We start from the raw sequence: 22,012 nt of genomic DNA, 5'->3' as shown, positions 1-22,012 counted from the left end.
TTGCATCCAGCTAGCCAAGCCTTCCTGGTGTACCAATTTTGGGAGAAGCCTCGTGTGTACAGTTTACCTCTCTCCTTCTCCTGCTGGCTTATCTTTATGTCGGGCTGATCTGGTCCAAGCTCTTTGACATTAAGTTTTTCCACCATAGTTCTCCTCTCGAACGGATACTGGAGAAGAGACCGAACTGAATTCAGTGGCTGCTGAGATCCGGTATCCATGCTGGTTGTAGTCACAGGCGGCGTCCATGTTACATCTGCATCACGACCAAAAACGACTCTGCCGAGTTCTACCGAACACCAACGAAACCTTTGGCGGTAGCTCCATCGCCCATCATGCTTCTAAAACGTTTTGAAACAACGTCGACGCTGATTGGATACATTCCCATTCCTACCCTTTTATATTCTTGTCAGCAATTGGACAGCTGGTCTCGTCCTGTTTGGGCGATTGAAAAACAGCACACAGCCTCCACCGCTCAGAGACCGGCAGAGACCGGCAGAGACCAATATATCCTTATGTTCGAACATGGTGTTCGTTATGGCCAAACTGCGGCTTGCACAGAAGTCCAATAACAAAACACCACTCGAGTTCAGATTAGGTGGGCCGTTCCTCCCAATCACACCCCTCCAGGTCAAGCTGTCATTGCCCACGTGAGCATTGAAGTCCCCCAGCAGGACAATGGAGTCCCCTGATGGAGCACTATCTAGCACTCGTCCCAGGGACTCCAAAAAGGGTGGGTACTCTGAACTGATATTTGGCCCATAAGCACAAACAACAGTCAGGACCCGTTCCCTGACCCGAAGGCGCAAGGAAGCTGCCCTCTTGTCCCCCGGGGTAAACCCCAACACACAGGCAGAGAGTCTCGGGGCTAACAAAAAGCCAACCCCAGCCCTCCGCCTCTCACCCGGAGCAACTCCAGCAAAGTAGAGTGTCCAACCCCTCTCCAGGTCTCGGGTTCCAGAGCCAATGCAATGTGTCGAGGTGAGTCCGACTATATCTAGCCGGTACCGCTCAACCTCTGCCACAAGCTCCGGCTCCTTCCCCGCCAGCGAGGTGACGTTCCATGTCCCAAAAACTAGTTTTCTTGTCCGGGGATTGGACCGCCAAGGCTCCCGCCTTGGTCTGCCACCCGATTCGCATTGCACCGGACCCTTCATGTTGCTCCTGCGGGTGGTGGGTCCACAGTTGGACGAGCCCATGTATCCGGTTCGGGCTGGGCCCGGCCGGGCCCCATGGGCGAAAGCCCGGCCACCAGGCGCTCGCTCACGGGCCCCAACCCCAGGCCTGGCTCCAGGGTGGGACCCCGGTAACCCTCCGGGCCGGGTACTCCGACTCTTCGTTTTAACCGCCATGAAAGATCCTCCTGGCTCTGGTTCCTCCTCGGAATGCGCATAGGTGGGATTGAGGAGCTCCTCAAAGTATTCCTTCCACCGTCCGACTATAGCCCCAGTTGACGTGAGCAGCTTCCCATCCCCACTGTAAACAGTGTGAGCGAGTTGCTGCCTTCCTCTCCTGAGGCGCCGGACAGTTTGCCAGAACCTCTTTGGAGCCGATCGATAGTCTTTCTCCATGGCCTCACCAAACTCCTCCAACTTTCATCACTGTTCATCTGTTTCTTTCAGTCATTGAGAATGAAGACAACTTCATTCCACCTGTTATTGTTTTGTTATTTTATTTTTTAACAAACTGTTGCTTTTGATTAATTACTCAATTAATTAATTAATTAATTAACTCAACTTCCATATCTTTAGCTGAAATGATTTATTGCAAATTAGTTTTTTAGTAGTTTTATTTTCATTTATTTTTTGTGAACATCAGAAAATTTGATACATACAAAAATTACCCTCACTGAATAATTTCTCTTTCAATGTTTTGAAAACTGAACGATTTCAGTTTGGTAACCTCTAATTAGATGGAGAAAAATCTATTTAATAATCTATAAACAGCCAGAGCTTGGATCTTTGCAGGCGTGAAAGCGCAACAATAGTCGCACTTCCACAATAGAAGTTCTAGGGAATTTCTGGGAGGAGCAAAATATGCTGGCTCTGTCCTTTTAGCCGTTTTTAGGAGTCCACTGGCGTTTAAAAAAAGGGTTTATTCTGTCAAAGTATGACATTAGTTAAGGGTACAATGACAAATCGGTAAAACAGGCTAGATTTTAAACATAAACACATTCATGAAACCGTCCAATCATCTTGTCCGTGACTTCAAATGGTGTTTTTCTTTTTGGGACTCTGGTAGTTTGTCCTAAAGTTGAAGTGGTAGCAGCCGGCTGTTTCTCCTCCTTTGATATCATTGAGTGGAGAACCTCTCTCTGTTCTCCTGATAAATACGCAAGTGCATATTAAGTGGAGGGCCCAGGGGAGTGGGATGGTTCAATTGTTGGTTTTGAACCAAGCCGTGTTATTGGCTGAGGTTTTTAAACAAATACGAGAAAACCACTTGATTACTTTTTTTTTAATCTCCACAATAAATTCATAGCTGTACAAATTTAAAACAATTTTAAGAAGCATGAAAAAATTAAGCCACCTTGTTTTTCTGATTTGCCATTAGCTTGAATGGCATTCTACTGATTTAAAACTTTAGGTTACTGTCGTAACCCCGGTTCTCTGAGTAACATGAGTGAGATGTCTCACTATGGGATACGCCCCTCCGCGGATTCCTCAGAAGCACTTATCTCAATACGCCAATCCTGATTGGCCAGTGACCGTGACGTACGCGTCCCCCTGCTACTATAAGTAGCAAGCGTCCCAACGTACGCACTATTCAAGATAAACACCTCTTCTCGCTTCGCCCAGCAAGAAGGGTTGTCTGGTGAGACATCTCACTCATGTTACTCAGAGAACTGGGGTTACGACAGTAACCTAAAGTTCTCTTTCTTAACATTCGTTTCGATGTCTCACTATGGGATATGGAGACTCCCGTATTGCCAGACAGCTTATCCAGCGATCACCAACCTACAGGGATACGTCTTGGCCCGCCAAAGACCCCACACTCAGAATCGTGTGAGTCATTGCAGGGACCGAAACATCAAGCTTATAGAAGCGTGCAAATGCAAGTGGAGAAGCCCAACTTGCTGCAGCACAAATCTCCTGGATTGACAGCCCCCGAAAAAGGGCCCAAGAAGCAGACAGGCCCCTAGTAGAATGGGCCCTGAGCCCAACAGGAGCCTGAATGCCCTGACAGGAGTAAGCCATAGAAATAGCCTCCACAATCCAGTGGGAAAGCCTCTGCTTTGTGACGGGTTTCCCCTTACGAGGCCCACCCCATGACACAAAAAGCTGGTCCCCCCTGCGAAGGTTCTCCGTCCGATTCACATACTCCTTGAGCGCGCGAATCGGACACAGCTTGTGCCACCGCTCCTCCTCAGGAGAGGAGAAGGGTGGCGGGTAGAAAGCTGTGAGGATAATAGGAGAAAAGGAGCCCACCACCTTAGGCACAAAGGCAGGGTTGGGCTTCAGGGACACCTTCATGTCACCGGGTGCAAACTGGGTGCAGGATGGGTGCACAGAGAGAGCCTGTAAGTCACTAACTCGCTTTGCAGATACCAAAGCCAGGAGTAGCACCACCTTAAGAGACAGGATCTTAAGGTCCAGGCCGTCCATAGGTTCAAATGGAGGCCCGGAGAGGGCCGACAGCACCAAGGACAGATCCCATGAGGGCACCAGGGGTCGAGACACAGGGAGAAGCCTGCGCGCGCCCCTCATGAAGCTACACACCAGGGGGTGTTGACCTGCCAGTTTCTTCCCAAAACCCAAGTGTCGGGAGGAAATGGCTGCTAGGTACACTTTAATGGTGGAGAAAGCCTTCTTCCCATCCAACAAGTCTTGCAGGAAAGACAGAATGACGTTCACCGGGCATTGGAAGGGTGAGACCTCCCTGCCCTGACACCAGGCTTCAAACACCCTCCATTTACAGTCATATAGGGACCTAGTGGAGGGGGCCCTAGCATTCTGAATGGTTCGAATGACCGCCTGGGGCAGCTCTGCTGACACTAGCCCGCACCCCTCAGGGGCCAGGCCCACAGGGCCAGCCGTTCTGGATGAAGGTGGAAGATCGAGCCTCCCGCTTGGGACACCAGGTCCCTGCGAAGCGGAAGTTTCCAAGGTTGGCCCTCCAGGAGCTGGAAAATGTCCGCCACCCAATGCATAGCTGGCCAGTATGGGGCCACCAGAATGAGAGTGTGGAGCTGGGTTCGTACCCTCAGCAAGGTGGGTGGTATCAGGGCCACTGGGGGAAAAGCGTAAAGCAGTCCCCGTGGCCAGTCGTGCGCCAGTGCGTCCACGCCGAGTGGAGCGTCTCGGTCGCGCAGAGGACAGTGAGCATTCTCCTTGGAGGCAAAAAGATCCACTACGGCTGTGCCGAACCGGATCCAAATCTGTTCCAACACTGCTAGATGCAGGCTCCAATCCCCGTACAGGGGTGTCCCTCTGGACAACAGATACGCCCCCCGATTCAGAACACCCGGGACATGGGTGGCTCTGATTGAGAGGAGATGCCTGCTGCACCATAGGATCAGTCTGCGTGCCAGCGTGTGTAACCGCACGGAGCGCAGCCCCCCCTGGTGGTTTATATAAGCCACAGTCAAGGTGTTGTCTGTTCTCACTAGGACATGATGGCCAGAGAGAAAAGGCAGGAAGCGCCTCAGGGCTAGAAAGACCGTGAGGAGTTCCAGATAATTTATGTGTGTCCCCCAGAGCTCTCTGCTCCACACACCCCTGACAGAGCGACCCTCCAGGAGCCCCCCCCCCCAACCTGACAGGCTCGCATCTGTCGTGACCACTTTCCTCACGAGAACCAACCCCAAAGGCACCCCCTGTGCCAAGAGGGAGGGGTGACGCCAACAGCGGAGCGCCGTGACGCACGCTGCAGAGACCGTCACCCTGCGCGCTCTGTGGCGTACTGGAGAGAGACCCAGAGAAGCCACCCAGCGTTGAGAATCTCTCATGTGTAGACGGCCGAGTGGTACCACTGAAATAGCCGACGCCATGAGACCCAAAAGCCTGAGGCATAACGCAAACCGCACCGAACTGTGTAGGCGGAAGCGCGCCAGGCAGAACGAGAGCGCGTTCACGCGCGGTGCCGAGAGGCGGGCCGTGAACGCCCCTGAGTCCAGATTCAGACCTAGAAAGGTTATTTTCTGGGAGGGGAGCAAAGCGCTTTTCTGCCAGTTTATTCTGAAACCCAGACCACACAAGTGAGGGATCACAACCAGCGTGTTTGACGCTGTCTCCTCTCTGGACCGTGCCAGCAGGAGCCAGTCGTCTAAATACGTGGCCAGCCGAATGCCCCTCCCTCTCAGAGGGGCGATCGCCGCCTCCGTACACCTGACAAACACCCTCGGGCTCAGCGAGAGGCCGAATGGGAGCACGGTGTATTCGTAACACACTCCCTGAAAGGCAAACCTCAGAAATGTCCTGTGTGGAGGGTACACGGGAACATGAAAGTATGCGTCCCTCAGGTCGATTGAGGTGAACCAGTTGCTCTGGTGAATCAGACGCAAAAGGGATGAGAGCGTGAGCATTTTGAATCTGTACTTTCTGAGGCATCGGTTCAGGGCCCTCAGATCCAGGATCGGGCGAATCCCGGTCCCTCCCCGCTTCGGGACCAGGAAGTACCTGGAGTAGAAACCGCTCTGAGACCGATCGGGAGGCACAATGCATATCGCTCCCTTCTCCAGCAGGGAGGAGATTTCTCCCTGAAGGATGTGAGCTGACGACCCCTGGGCGTGGGAGAACACTACGCCGGAGAATCGAGGAGGAACAGAAGCGAATTGGAGCCTGTAACCTCTCGAAATTGTTCTCAGCACCCAACGTGAAGCAGAAACCGCTGTCCATTCCTCCCTGTGAGTGGAGAGCGGTGACACAGCCGTGACACACGGAGCACCAGCTCCCTCCAGAGGTTGTGGGGCAGCGGTGCTCGTGGCAGCCACTGCGCATGCGCGGGGGCTTTGTGCTTTGACGGCCCAGGCTTACGGGGACGACCCGTGGCGCCGCCCCCGCCTGGAACCGCTCATGGGTGACATTTATATTGATTTTTGCTGCGCCCTTGACATCTTGTCTGGATGCGACAGCGAACCTTTTAATGCTCCTTGAGCGTGACATGTTTGTGAAAAACAATGTGAGTGCTTGTGACGTGTGCTTTGAGCCGGCACCGCCGGCTGCACGTCCTGGCCCCACCCTGGACCGCTCGGGAACTCTGCCGGAGGGGTTCCGTGAGGGGGGGGAGAAAGCACCATGGCAACATCCAACAGGAGGAGCTGGCGAACGGGGAACCGCCAGCTGCAGCGTCGGGAGGGAAGAACTCCGACAGGCTGCCCACTTCTTCCTCCTCACCTGCTGACCGCCGTGTCTGGTGGATTGTCCCGGTGGCGGAACAGCTTGGTTGCCGGATACCTGAGGCCAAACTGGCCGAGGCTCTGAGCCCGAAGGAGCTGGTTGGACAGCTTGAGGCTTCGGGCGCTTTGGGATCCGGAACTGAGGCTGGGCTCGGGCAGCTGCCTGAGGCAGGTTCGGCCGAGCCGGCAGCGCCGGTGAGGGTTTACGGGGAAGGCAGAGATGAAGGGCTTCATCCTCTTTCTTTTTAGCCGCACACCGTTGCTGCATTGATGCCAGGGCAGAGCCGAAAATGCCTTCAGGCACGATTGGCATGTCCAAAATGTCCTCCTTCTCTCTCTCAGAGAGGTTGGTGAGGTTCAGCCATCGTGCACGTTCTTGAAGCACCATCATGCCCATAGCTTTAGCCGTAGCATGGACCGCGCAGCGCTGCACACGCAGGCAGATGTCGGTCAGTACGGTTATTTCCTCCCGCACCTCCGGGTCCGGCTTCGTATTCATGTCCTCACAGAGCTCGGCTTGGTACGCCGAGAGCATGGAGGAGACATTCAAAGCTCGGACCGAGATGGCGGCAGCCTTGTACGCCCTCTCGTTCAGCGCCGACTGGAAGCGGTCCGCCTTCGCAGGGAGAGCGGGAGGCCTGGAGGAAGTCGCCGAGAGCCGTGGGTGCAGGTGGGCTGCAACCAGCGGTTCCATCGGCGGCATGCGAAGCATGCCAGCCGTCTCCATCCCTTCGAAGTCCAGCGAGGAGGCTCCTTGGACAGGAGACCTGGAGCTGAACGGGTGTTTGTCCCAGGAGGACCCCACTTCTTGGAGTAGCTCCGGGAAGGCGGGGAGGAGGGGCTTTGCCGCCCTCGTGGCCTGAGGCAGCTTCTTTCCCTCGTAGCGGGATCTGACAGCCTCAGTGACCACGGTGGGCCAAGGGATGTTGAGCCTGGTCGCAGCGCGTCGGCAGACTGACTGCATGTCCAGGTGGGCGGCCGGAGAAACCGCTCCATCCCTGGGAGAGGACGGAAAGCTAGGCATGGAGGCCTGAGCGATGGGGAGAAAGACGTCGTCCTCCTCGTCCTCCTCTGAAATGAGGAGTTCCGAGGTGTCCTCGTCGTCTCCGTAGTCCAACTCCAACACATCCTCGGCGGGGTGGCTCGGACCGGCCAGTTCGAGTTGTGAGCCCCAGCTGAGTTCGGCACACGGTTCCGGCTCCGGGAGGACATGTTCGCTGGCGTCCCCAGGCGGTGGCCCAGGGGCCGGCAGGCAAGGGTCCTTCCCCGACAGGCTAGCTTGGCGCGCTAGCCGCCGGCGAAGGCTCTTCAGGGTGAAGCAAGCGCAGCTCTCACATGACCCGGGGACTTCCAATGCCAGCTGGGCGTGTTCCAGCCCGAGGCAGCTCGAGCAGACCCTGTGCGGGTCTTTGCTTGAGATTTTGTTCCCACAGGTACAGAGGCGAGCTCCTGCACCGTCGACTCCTCTGGTGGGAGGAGCGGCTTCCATGTTGGCTAACTGGTGTGTTAGCATAGAACGAACAGATGCACTGGAGTGTGAAGCTGCTCGTTATGCCCCGAGCCTATGGTGAAGGTCAGGACAGAAGGACGGTAAGTTAACGTTCGGCGACGGAGAGAATATTAGAAGGCTCCGTCTGTGAACAGTTGAGCTAACTTACCTCAGAGATAAGCGACCACCGAAGCGAGAAGAGGTGATTGAATAGTGCGTACGTTGGGACGCTTGCTACTTATAGTAGCAGGGGGACGCGTACGTCACGGTCACTGGCCAATCAGGATTGGCGTATTGAGATAAGTGCTTCTGAGGAATCCGCGGAGGGGCGTATCCCATAGTGAGACATCGAAACGAATGTTAAGTAAGAGAACCAATCAGCATGAATTAACCACAAGCCCCACCCAACGACTCTACTTGGTCATTTCAGAGTACATGCCCAAGTTCAGGTACTCAGATTGTTCCTGAAATGGCCCGGAAAGTGGTCCTTTTGGGCCAGCCTGGTGAAATGGAGACATGTGCATGCCACAAAGGTCCAGTAAAATTACCCAAAAGTTCTGATTGTGGAAATGAGCCTGAAGGGTCTTTCTGTAGCAAAGTCGTGGTTGTTTATCATTGTGCTAACTAACTTACTCTATCAGGAGATGCGCTAGCTACCACATTGTGCTGTTGTTTGAGAGATTGAGCTAGGACAGTGTCTAGAGTTTGGTTTGGTTGTGGGGATGCACGGTAGGGTTGTCTAGGGTGTTGTTATCCAATCATGGCCCTACCATTACCTCTGGTAATCGCCCATTGATTCAAATCAGATATATCAGAGCAGAAAATTATCCAAAGGCAGGACGGTGGCTCTAATGGACCAGGATTGGACACTACTACGATAGGGTTAGGACACTAGGTGGGGACCCAAAAGCTCTTTATTTTGTGAGTGCAAAAGTTATCGATTTTTCCCCCAACTGACATTGTTAAAGCTATTTTTAACAATAATACTAGATGTTTTCATAACACCCTAATAGCATAGTTCAACTTTCAAGTAACCACAAATTAGACTTTCGCTAATTAACGTCTCCTAAACGAGAGAGAGCGAGAGCGAGCGAGAGAGAGAGAGTAAGAGAGAGAGCGAGAGAGAGAGCGAGAGAGAGAGCAAGAGAAAAGTCTATATCTGTGCTGTGAAACTGTAAAATAGGGAAGTTGTGGCATGACGACATTCAACTGCCACTAAAGGGATTTCAGGAGAAGTAAAAGAAGTAAGAGAACTGCTGGATGAATCATTTTAAAAATGCTGAACAGAAAATTGAAGTCAGTTATGCAATAGTATGGAACAATACTCCATCAGAATGAAACATAAATTACATTTTTAAATGAAGCTTCAATGTTTTTTTTAATTTTTCATTAGAGTGGCTGATAATTGAGATGAGGATAACTCTGCATTTACATTTTTTCAACTGGATCATTTATTTCCATCCATTCTCTTCTGCTTATCCGGGGTTGGGCAGCAGCCAAAACAGAGGCCTAGACTTCCCTCTCCTCAGCTACTTGTGCCAGCTCCTCCAGGGAAATCCCCTGGCCAGCTGAGAAACATAATCCCTCCATCGTGTCCTGGCCCAGAAAACCTCACCACAGGGACATCCTGACCAGATGCACGAGCCGCCTCAACTGGCTCCTCTCGATGTGGAGGAGCAGCGGGTCTACTCCAAGCCCCTTCCGGATGACCAAGCTTCTCACCCTATCTCTAAGGGAGAGCCCAGCCTCCCTGGAGAAAACACCTTTCAGCTGCATCCGTGATATCATACTTTTGGTCACTTCCCAAAGCTGTTGATCGTAGATGAGTTTAGGATGTAGATCGAGCAATAAATCGAGAACTTTGTCTTGCGGCTCAGCTCTCTTTACACCACGACAGACCAATGCAACGCCCACATTACTGCAGACGCAGTACCAATCCGCCTATAGATCTCCCGATCAATCTTTCCCTCACTTGTGAACAAGACCCCGAGATACTTGAACTCTTCCACTTGGGGCAGGACCTCGTCCCTGACTCGGAGAAGGCATTCTACCCTTTTCAGACTCAAGACCATGGTCTCAGATTCGGAGGAGCTGATTCTCATCCCGGCTGTTTTATACTCAGCTGCAAACCGCTCCAGCAAAGCTGTAGCAAAGCTGTAGATCACAATCTCATGAAGCCAACAGTAGCACATCATCGGGTAAAAGCAGAGACCAGATCCTCAGGTCATCAAAATGGATCTCCTCACCTCCTTGGCTGCACCTAGATACCCTGTCTGTCTGTCTACCAGTCAAGCTTTACTTCTAAAGCACTTAACACATAGAGTGACCAAAGTGCTATAAAACCAAACCATAAAACATCAAAACACCAATAATAAAGAGGAAAATAAAATAAAACACAAATGCCAATGACTCATTTGATATTAAAAGCCAAGCATAAAATATCTGAAGAGAATCGTCAACAAAGGGAAGCCTTGATGAAGTCCAACTCTCATTGGAAACGAGCCCGATCATTTATATTCTATTTGTTTAGATTCAGATAGTTTGTCATAATCAGGTTAATAATTTATATTCATACATACAACAAAATGGCAACCAAAAATAAAAAACAAATGAATGCATTAAAACATTCAGATGAGATCATAAAATATAATCTAAAACAGAGCCTCCATCTGTGTCTCTGAGTTATGAAAGTCATTTAATTCTGTTTGCTTCGGTGTCCGATTAAAAGGAAGACACGTGTTATAGAAGGAACTGATTGAAGAATCTGATGAAGGAGCAGCAGAGTTTCACAATGTTTTACATCCTGAGTCATATAAAAGATGCAGAACAAGAAGTTCCTGTAAGGAGTGCTGCTCCCAGAGACCTGTCAGGGTGAGGAAACTCTTAAAAATGTTCACTTGCATAGTTTAAATGGTGATGATTTTAGTTTTTATGGGCATTTACACTGCAAAACTGATCACCAAGAAAGTAAAAAAAAAAAAAAGCCAAAATTTTAAGCATTTAAATCTTATTTTTAGTTTTAGAATAAATTAAAATTTTTTCTAGAAAATAGCATTATTTAAAAAAAAGGAAAATATTCTTAATTATAATTAACATATTCTTGTCTTGAGTAAAAACAAAACAAAAACTGCCAACGGGGCAAGAAAATATTTTGCCGACTAATGCATTTAAATTTAGATTCTTTGTTAGTTAGGGTAATTCTAGCCAAGCAAATTTAGCATACTTTGGCAGATTTTGTTTCTCCTCAAAACAAAGTTTGGATCATATTTAAGAATATTTACCTCTTTTAAGTAATGTAAATAACTTTTTGTTGGACTAAAATAAGAAAAAATGTCTAATGAGGCTTTTCTACTTTCTAATAAATCAGTTTTTGCAGTGTATTAACAGCAATAGCAAACAAATAGCTGATACTGTCACATTTTAAATGATAGAATAAAAAATTAGGAATTTTAAAATTTGGAATCTAAACGGTAAGAAGGCCAATCCTTCCGTTTTGTGATTAAAACCAACATGAATTTAGAAAAATTCGAACAGCTTAATTTTGTTCATTATTAAGTAAAAACAGACATAAATCTCAAAGTGAGCAACAGAGTGAGCACGTCTTTCATCATTTTTATTGACTTTACAGAATTTGGCTTGATTTGAAGACACAACATGAGCTTCTTTGATATGGAAAAAATACATTTTGTATTTTTATTGATGGCAGGTAAGTTTTCTTCTTATGTTTGATTTTTACCTTTAGGAAATGAATACAGATGCACATTCTTAGTGCAAGAAATACAATGTTTGCATTCAAATGTGAAATTAATCATCTAAAAAGCAGTGTTGGGAGTAATGACATTTATGGTATTTTTTAATGGAGTAATCTAATTAATTAGGTCTACTTTTCCCATCACTAACTCCATTTCTATGCTGTATTCAATTTGATTTGTGAACAATCCTAAAGGTAACTTGATTATCTGTGAAAATGTCCTTTAGGTTTGCTGAGTCTACCACTGCTTACAGGTATACCAATTCCATTTATTTTTAAAAATCCCTATTAAAAATGAAGTAACTTTAAGGCTTTCACTTCTCATTTCCAGAATGCCTGAAAATCCAACTGGTTGGGTCTTCACGTTGCTCAGGCAGAGTGGAGATCTTCCATGAAAACAGTTGGGGAACCGTGTGTGATGACCACTGGAGCCTCTCCAACGCTGAAGTTGTGTGCCGAGAGTTGAACTGTGGAACGGCTTTGGAGGCCAAAAGTAATGCTTTTGGGAGGGGCATAGGGGTGATCTGGCTGGATGATGTGCAATGTACTGGCATAGAGCCCTCCATCGTTAAGTGCCAACACAGTGGTATTGGGATACATAACTGTGACCATTCAGAAGATGCTGGAGTCGTCTGTTCAGGTATGCCGATTCACTTACTTTACTCTGAAAATGGATCTAAATGCAAAACTCAGCTCCTGGTGTCTATTTCCATGAGTCATGGGGTGAGAGTTAGGGTGGTTCACTAGCTTTTTAGTTTAGAGTCAACATTCAGAAAAACAACCAGTCACTCTTGCGTTAGGGTCCATTAAAAGTGGTTTTCCAGGAGCAACTCAGGCCGATGCAGCTCGGCCCGACCACTGTTTCCAAGGGCACAGTTCAGTATTTTCCCTCTTCTTCCTCTCCTATTTTAAGTCCCTGCTCGATTAAGGTACCTGGCAGGGCTGAGTCGGGTGGCATTGTGATTCTGGCTGCTGATTGGCTAGGAGGCGGAGTCACTGGTTGCTCTGGTGTTTTTTGCCTTCTGTTTCATTGCCTGCAGCGATTTCCTGGTTCAGAATCTGACAAAAAGCCATAGAACTGAGCAAAACACCATAATTTTTCAGCTGAGTTGTGTTTCTGTGGAGCATACGTTACCTTACACAGTTAATTGATCACCTCATGTTTTTTGTCATGATTAATGAGACTAACCCTAACCCTTTTATCCCCAGAGTACGACTCACAAGGCATTAATTCTGACTTTAGATGACTGCAAATATCTTTTAAAATGACTAAAATTTACCTTTAAAGGTATATAATGCAACATTTTCATATTTTTTAATAGTTTTCTTGAGCCAGTATGTGCTAAAGTACCCTTTACAGGGTTAATGAAATGTCACTCAGACCTACGTCACCCTCTGTGCAAGAGTATTGCACTTGCAACTTTAGAGTGCCGGTAGTAGAAACATTGAAACTAGTATATTATCTCTAGATGCAGAAAAGGCTTTTGATAGAGTTAACTGGAAGTTGTTATTTGCAACTTTACATAAATTTGGTTTTGGGAACTTCTTCATAAAGTGGCTATAAACATTATACAGTTCACCCACAGCAATTAGGCAAGCAACAGATATTAAAGGGATAGAGTGTAAGAAAATAGAACATAAGATAAGTCTTTATGCAGATGATGTTTTACTATTTCTCCAGAATTCTCATTCCTTTCTCTCCCATTCAATATAACTGATAAACTCTTTTTCAAGAGTTTCAGATTACTCTATAAACTGGTTAAAATCCACAGTTCTACCAATTAATTTATCTTTTGTCAATTTGCTTAATACACAACTGAAGTCAGGGAATATCACATACCTGGGAATTAATGTCTCTCCCAAGTTAGCAGATCTAACTAAAGCAAAATAAAGCATTAGCGTGATTGCTTCCAGCTAGCCAAGCCTTCCTGGTGTACCGATTTTGGGAGAAGCCTTGTGTGTACAGTTTACCCATCTCCTTGTCCTGCTGGCTTATCTTTACTTCGGGCTGATCTGGTCCAAGCTCTTTGACATTAAGTTTTTCAACCATTGTTCTCCTCTCGAACGGATACTGGAGAAGAGACCGAACTGAATTCAGTGGGTGCTGAGATCCGGTATCCATGCTCGTTGTAGGCGCACTCACGTCCATCACTGCATCTGCGTCTCCACCAAATACCTTGCTCGAGTAGTCGAGACTGTCGAGCTCAACCCGAACATCAACGAACAGCCTTGGGCGGTAGCTCTATCGCCCTTTGGGCGAACTTTCTGTCGCCTCCACCGCTCGGCAGGGAGCTTCTCACCAATGATATATATATATATATATATATATATATATATATATATATATATGATATGTTTTTGTTACAAAACACACAATTAACTTAAAATATGTTATTATTGTTAATTTTATTTATTTATTTTTTTAAATAAAAATTAAAAACACTGGGGAAAACTGGGGTGAGCGGCGCCCTATCACCCTCTCGTGGCCAGCCGCCACTGTGAATAACACTGCTATGATATGGAATAAAGGAGTGTGTAATTAACAATTACAAGACAAAATGACAGTATATATAAAAATATCCAGCAAGTAGTAGAACTTATAATACAGAAAGTCAACTATACAGATACAACTTGACATAAGGTTGCTGGTCAGATGATAATTATAGTTTTTTTTTCTCAAGGTCTCTTACCTGTTCACTTCTAAATAGAAAACCATTCAATTTTGCTTAGGAACTTTGTGCTCAGGTAAATGCTCATAACGGTGCGCTCGCCCCTGTTTTCTCTGTAGATCACTGACCTTGACCATGCAGATCTCCTCAGCATCAACCACCTGGTCTCTCTCCTGTTCCTCACTCACTCTCTTAAAAAAATCTTCGTATATCCATCTAGCCAACACATTGAAAAACATTTTGAATTTCTAATGCCAGAACAAATGCTACTATGCCATTTAGTTTTCACTCACAATAATTGAAAAAGCCATTGGTGGATAAATGGTACAGAATATGGACAACTGTTAGCCTAATATAGCCTATGTTTGGTTGCTCATGATGATGGCATTTTCCATAACGTCACATTAAGCTGCCCAAATTTGTTGAAGTTAGATGAGTACAATATCTCCTTTCTTTCCCATAGGTAAACATAGGAAATATTAAGCAATTGACAACCCACATGGAAAGATTTCATATAAATATATAGGTTTTAACATATGTTTTGATATAGCTTTTCAATATATGTGACATATATAAAACTGGCTGTTAACTATATTATAGATACATATATGTACCTATAATATAATATATATATTATAGAAAAAATATATAATATAGAAAAACGGTCAATAATATACACATTCGGCCATATTCTGATTCAGGTTTTTAGTGTGGAGTGATTTTTGTGCCACCAACTGGAGCGTGCAGTGATCAATCTGCAAGAGCACAACCTGCTCTGCAGTCGTGTGCAGCCCTCTCTCTGCATGCTCAACTCCGTCTCTGCCTGCACAAATCTCCCTGTTGTTGCTCAATTTGCAATTTTTAAAGCAATGTAGCCTCTCTGTCAGCCAATCAGACAGCTCTCCATTACGCAATCAAAGCATGTCCAGGAAATACTGGCAGGAAAATTGCACTTTTTTCAGATCAAGAGGACTTTATATAATTATATTTAATTAGGTTGATTAACCCTCCTCTTTTCCTGGGACATTTCCACTGTTCACTTCCTTTTACACATCAAGGAATCATTTGTCTGACCAAACAGAGAAGAAACACTTTGTATGTTGAAATTAAAAGTCCTCTTTAACTGAAAAGAGTGCAATTTAACAGTTTTAGGAATGGGCAATGTGTCTTTTCTGGAAGTCAAATATGGTCACCCTAATCATGACACATGAATTACAACAAAGTATTATGCAGGCAGTGGATGGTGACTGGTAGCTAACCAGCAGCAGAAACCAGTTCAATAAGCTGTTAAATGGGTGTTTTTCTGTAAAGCAGTATTTCCTGGACATGCTTTGATTGGATAAAACAGAGCTGTCTGTGATTGACTGTTAGAGAGGCTACTTGTTGAGGAGAGCAGGGAGAGATTTGCATGCGCAGAGACAGAGTTGAGCCCACAGAGAGGGCTGCAGCTCCTGCACACAAGCGCAGAGCAGGTTCTGCTCGTGCAGACTCATTGCTGTACGCTCAAGTTGGTGGCATTAAGTCACTCAATGAACTGGCTGGCTCGTTAATCATGTCACTTCAGGGGAGTTTTCTGATCGTTTTACTTGACATCAAAGTTTATCATTATGGTTTGCGGCATGTAAACATGCTAGCGGAGTTAGCATTAGCATGTCGGTGCGGTAGCATTTTCCTCTCTCTGAAGTCTGAACTATAACCTTGAAATGTTACGGTGTGCTGCTGTTGCTGTCTTACCCTAATGTGATGTTGAGTGACTTACATGAGCGCTGAGCAGAGTTTGCTCATCGATATATAGGTTTTGCTGTATCGCCCCGCCCCCTGACTTGTCAACAAAGCTGTCGGGGTTAAGGAAGTGGAGGAAGTCCTTTCTTGATACTTCCTGTGTGCGACGGTGTAGTTCTATATTCATCAATTATTATTTCTGTTTCAGACTAAAAAACTCCTGTACCAACTACACGTGTCGTGATTGTGTTGAGCATGTAGATGTGAACAAATAAAAAAAAGTTAACTGAAAAAAATAAAAATAAAAAAAATGATAGGGGGGGGGGGGGGGCTTGTGATTATTTTAGGGGACCTAATGACGTCAGCGGTCCTAACCATCCCGCAAAACGTGACAGTTTCCTGCATGTTTTGGATCATGAACACAGCTGATTTATGTGATTTAGTGATGAATCACTCCTGAAGAAACTAATGAAGGCTGAGGAGGCATTTCAGCTGTTAGTTTAAGGGCTGGAATATACTTGCTGTTTACCCTCGTGTTGGAGGAGGCAGCAGACTGCATCTTTGTTCACATAGCTGTTGTTGCACGGCATGTTGTACTGGATTTTTCCACCTGAGGGCAGACTAGTACTCAGACTGGATAGAGAGTTGGGTTTGTGGGCACAACCAAAACAAAAATGGCATCAATAGAAGAGAACAGTAAGTGGTTTATTTTGAGCTCATGAAAAAAACAAAAAGTCAGCAGCGGTATCGTAGATGGTATAAAATACCTCTAAACCACTGATGGAATTACCATGGTGAGTGTGTCACACTCGTTTTGTCAACTCTGCCTACTGGTTACCTGTATATTGCAGCAATCAGATGCGTCACATTAATTTCGGGGGATGCAAACAAACGAGGCTTCAAATAAACTCAAGTTACATGTGGCAACAATTTTAAACATGTATGCATTGTAAGAGAGCAAGTAGATTCTGGCCCTATATTTTAATGAATGCACTGCATGGAGATGGGTTTGACTTTTGCTTTCATTAGCAAACAATGGGGGTGCTAAAATCAAGCAAAACTGCATAGTATCCCTTTAATGTCATGTTCTGCTTATGTGTTAGACCACGTGCGTGTCGTGAATGGAAGCAATCGCTGTAACGGCAGAGTGGAGGTCTTCCACGAAGGCCAGTGGAAACGAGTGTGCAGCAGTGACTGGGTAAAGAACACAGCCGAAGTTCTGTGCCGTGAGCTCAGGTGTGGCTCTCCTGTTGTTGAGTCTGCAGCACAATATTTTGGAGAGGGTCAAAGCCTGTCAGGACTCAAAACCAGCTGCGTTGGAAATGAGACCTCCATCTCAGAATGCCAGCTTTCAGATTTCAGAGAGAGTTGTGTTGATGCCACCATTGTCTGCAAGTGTAAGTCAATCACAGCTTACCAACAGTAATTTGTTGTCATTTCAGTGTGACACATTTTCTTTTCCATGAATTTAATCTGAATCCTGTATTTTCTCCATGTGTGACAGACAACAAGGCCATACGGTTGGTAAATGGGACTAATCGTTGTTCTGGTCGAGTAGAAGTCCTCAATAATGGACAGTGGGAAACCATTTGTGATGACAGATGGGGGATTCAAGAAGCAGAAGTAGCATGCAGAGAGATGAACTGTGGAAGTCCTGTTGCAGTTAAGAACAGGGCCTTCTATGGAAGAGGCCCCCAGCAGGTTTGGATGGATGATATTGAGTGCACTGGCCACGAGAATTCAATTACTGACTGCCCACATGGCTTTGGACAACACGACTGTAACCACAGTCAAAATGCGGGCGTTATGTGCTCAGGTGCAAAAATGCTTCCCTTTTGTTGAGGCTTGAAAAAATACAAGCTCAGACCCATTCACGTTTTCATTTGTCTTCTTTCCAGAAACGGTGAGACTGATCAATGGGACTGACAGATGCTCTGGCAAGTTGGAGGTCTTCCACAATGGTCGTTGGGGCAAAATTTGTAATGATAATTGGAGCCTCAGAGAGGCCGCAATTGTCTGTAAAGAACTGAATTGTGGCTCTCCAAAGAAAACCCAAGATTCTGTCGGCTTTGGTGACAGCACATTGACAGGCTTCAGGAATCGGTGCTCTGGTAACGTGAGCTCAATTAGCCAGTGTACGCTTGAGGAACATGTGGGGAGATGTGATGGCGCTTACGTTTCATGTGCAGGTAAGATGTTCAGCATCATTCTACATATCTTCTACCATTGAGGCTCACTTTGCTCCAGATTTCTACTAATGCCTGAGGATGTATGGAGTACAGGGAGTAAGAAGAATTTCAAAGAAAGCGTGCAACTATTCCACATAGAGCCCCTTAATGGGGAAAACAACTCCAACTTAAAGATTTTCAAGTAGTCCAAATGAATGTATTCTCTAGTTTTCATCATTTAGCTTTTGCACAAAATTAGCTCACTTGAGAATCTTGTTGAGTTTTGCAGGGCACTGCTTATAAATCCTTATTTGATTAGAAACTAATATCCTAAACACTTGTTTTACACACATTTTTTTGGTATCAATAATTAGCTCCCTGAACATTTGATGATAAACCTTGCTTGACATTATGTAACCTAATCTCTCCCCAGGTAATCCTCCCATTAGACTTGTCAATGGCACAGACCGCTGTTCTGGCAGAGTGGAGATTCTGCATAATGATCAGTGGGGAACAGTGTGTGATGATGCTTGGGATATCAAAGATGCTCAGGTGGTGTGCCGAGCCATGAACTGTGGAACTGCTAAGGCAGCCAGATCTTCAGCATTTTTTGGTCCAGGCCAAGGAGAAATCTGGCTAGATGATGTTGCATGCACTGGCAATGAGACGTCTCTTTTGCACTGCCCCCGACCCCCCTTTGGACAAAATAACTGTGGACACGGAGAAGATGCGGGAGTGATTTGCGCAGGTATTTATGTCTATTACTTTTTCATCCGTGTAAAAGTGAGACTGAAATAACATTTCTGAACATCTCTCCCTTGATGCATTTTAGCTTTCATCAGACTGATCAACGGCTCTGACCAGTGTTCAGGCAGAGTTGAAATCTATCACAATGATCACTGGTCACCTGCATTCAAATCCAACTTTGGACAGAATGAAGCTGCAGTGGTGTGCAGGGAGATGGACTGTGGAGATCCTGTCAGGTTCTCTGGGTTACTTGGACAACGTGAAGATGTCAGAGGATTGCAGATGAGTTGCAGAGGAAGCGAGAGCTCTGTCACAGAGTGCACGATCAGAGAGCATCCCAGAACCAACAATGATCAAGAAGTGTCTGTTGAATGTTCTGGTATGTACTTTACATCATTTAAACTTTATTTATTTTTCCAGTTATTTGGTCAAATGTTTGAAGTTATAAAGCATAAATCTTCCCTACAGCAGTGCAGACACTTGGGTGATTTAGATTTGTTACCAATGTGTAAGAAAAGTTACCACAGTGCTACACAGTGTTACACATGTTACACAGTGGTAACATGTGTAGCACTGTGGTAATGCATTTAACACTGTGGTAGCACATGCTAGACAGTGGTAATATGTATAACACAGAGGTAACATGTGTTACACAGAGATAAAATATGTAACACAGAGGCAACATGTGTTACACAGAGGTAACATGTGTAACACTGTGGTAACATGTTTGACACTGTGTTACACGTGTTACACAGTGGTAACATGTGTAGCACAGAGGTAACATGTGTAACACTGTAGTAACATGTGTAACACTGTAGTAACATGTATAACACAGTGGTAATATGTGTTACACAGTGGTAACATTTGTAACTCGGTGGTAACATGTGTAACACTGTGGTTACATGTGTAACACAGAGGTAACATGTGTAACACTGTGGTAACATGTGTAACACTGTGGTAACATGTCTCACTCAGTGGTAACATGTCTCACTCAGTGGTAACATGTGTATCACTGTGGTAACATGCGTAACACAGAGGTAACATGTGTTACACAGTTGTAACAAGTGTAACACAGTGGTAACAAGTGTAACACAGTTGTAACAAGTGTAACACAGTGGTATGGTGCGTTACAGAGTGGTAACCTGTGTACTACATTAGTAACAAGTGTAACACAGTGGTAACAGTAGTGATGTGTCAGTCGCGAACAAACCAGCTCTAAAAGCCGCCTCTGAAGTGAACAATGGGAGCCGGCTCGTCATTGGGAGCCGTCCCCTCCCCTCCCCCCTCCCCTATTGCTTTGGTGAAAGCTATAGGCGATTGGTCAGCATGTGTAACTGCGTGTCCAGACTATCCACACACAGAGCAGTTGGGGCGGGGAAGAGGGAGGATCAGACTCAGACACACAGCAGAGCACATGCGGGTGGAAGGAGACGAGAGGGAATGAGGAGGAGGAAAAAGGCGAGTGAGAGAGGAGAGTGCGACGAAGACGGGGAGAAAATGAGCGCCAGCAGTCAGAAAGTGGAGATTTCTTAAAGTGTTCAGTTATTAAATCCATAGAAATGATAAATATTTGATATATTGACATTGACAACAGCTGAGTGAGTGGACGCTGGCGCGACTTGCTGCCACTGCTCTCCAGTGTTTTTGTCTTTTTTAGCATATTTTTTTTAGCGTTTTTAGCCCTTTTTTTAAACGTTTTAACTTTTTAACGTCGGGTTATTGATCTCCCTAGCCAGGCAGGCTAATGTTCTGGATGGACAACACCTCTCCACTATCAACCTCTGCTTGCTCAACATCCATTCTCTAACATCGAAAAGTCATCACATCCATGACATTATCTCTGAAAATAACCTGACTTTCCTCTGCTTGACTGAAACTTAGCAATCGGCTAACGACTTTTCTCTGCTCAATGACTCCTGCCCCTTTGGATATGTTTACACCTCCAAATCTTGTGGTACCCGGGGCAGTGCTATCGCGATAATTCACCGTAAGATATGGAGAGCTCTACCTGTGGCTCTCCCATCATTCAGCTCTATGGAATGTCTTGTCCTTCAACTACCTGGATCCATCCCTACCCTTATTGCTGTTGTTTATCGTCCACCTAAACCCCATCATGAGTTTTTGCTTCAATTTGCTACTCTTCTTTACCACTTATCATCACTTTCACCCACTATAGTCATACTGGGTGATTTTAATATTCACGTGGACATTACTAATTCACCACTCACTAAAGATTTTCTGTCTTGTTATGACAGTCATGGTTTTTCTCAGTATATCAACACTCCCACCCACAACAAAGGTCACACCTTATATTTGGTCTGCTGTTCTGGTCTTATCCCCTCTGACCCCAGTGTGACTGGCCTTCATATTTCTGACCATTTATTGATTTCTTTCTTTATTTCTATCTCTTTCTCCAGTCAAGTCACCCCGCATTATTCACTTTCAGAATACTAAGGATATCAATATCGACATCTTCTCTTCACACCTCTCATCTATCTAGATTTCTGATCATTCTACCTTTACTGATGACCTAGTTAGCCATTATAACTCTAGTGTTCATAATATTTTCAACAATCTAGCCCCTGTTAAGACTAGGTCCGTTTCTATTTCCCGCTCTGCAACCTGGTTCAACATTGAACTCAGGGAGCTGAAAGCTGCTGGATGCCAATTGGAAAGGTAATATAGGAAAAGTGGTCTCTCTGCACATAGGGAGATGTACCTAGCTCACTTAGCCCACTATAGGAACATTATTAGCTCTGCTAAAGCAGCCTATTACTCTGGTTTAATTAACTCTAATGATGGCAACTCAAAGTTTCTATTCTCACTGGTCAACAAAACCTTCAGCTATCCTCATTCTCTTCCACTACATTTTTACTCCAACGATGTATGCAATACTATCATGGACTTTTTAAATCAGAAAATCGTGAAAATTCACTAACACTTTTCTACAGTTTCTACTCTCCATCCTCCCCCTGATGTGCTTAGTTATTCCTCACCTCTGTCCAGTTTCTCTATTCCAGACGCCTCCACTTTATCATCACTCATCCAAAAATCTAAACCTTCAACCCGTCTAGATCCTCTTCCCACCGCCTTAGTTAAATCTTGTCTTCCGTCCCTTTTACCCCTCATCAT

At 45.9% G+C, this 22,012-nt stretch overlaps 1 protein-coding gene across 1 annotated transcript in view; it reads left to right on the top strand.

Moving 5' to 3' along the window:
* Window positions 1-11,324: 11,324 nt before the first annotated feature.
* The window catches only part of LOC107377458 (scavenger receptor cysteine-rich domain-containing protein DMBT1), a 61,187-nt gene continuing 50,499 nt past the window's right edge, over window positions 11,325-22,012 (top strand). Inside the window, exons 1-8 of the mRNA XM_070548724.1 lie at window positions 11,325-11,529; window positions 11,802-11,828; window positions 11,906-12,214; window positions 17,069-17,362; window positions 17,470-17,781; window positions 17,864-18,154; window positions 18,567-18,881; window positions 18,966-19,259. Coding sequence (XP_070404825.1) covers window positions 11,478-11,529; window positions 11,802-11,828; window positions 11,906-12,214; window positions 17,069-17,362; window positions 17,470-17,781; window positions 17,864-18,154; window positions 18,567-18,881; window positions 18,966-19,259 — 1,894 coding nt within the window. The 5' untranslated portion in view covers window positions 11,325-11,477. The remainder of the gene's footprint in view (window positions 11,530-11,801; window positions 11,829-11,905; window positions 12,215-17,068; window positions 17,363-17,469; window positions 17,782-17,863; window positions 18,155-18,566; window positions 18,882-18,965; window positions 19,260-22,012) is intronic.

This window comes from Nothobranchius furzeri, chromosome 2 (assembly GCF_043380555.1).
Source record: "Nothobranchius furzeri strain GRZ-AD chromosome 2, NfurGRZ-RIMD1, whole genome shotgun sequence".
NCBI classification, from domain to species: domain Eukaryota; kingdom Metazoa; phylum Chordata; class Actinopteri; order Cyprinodontiformes; family Nothobranchiidae; genus Nothobranchius; species Nothobranchius furzeri.
Note: the sequence above shows the minus strand (reverse complement) of the source record. Positions and strands in the feature narration are given on the sequence as shown.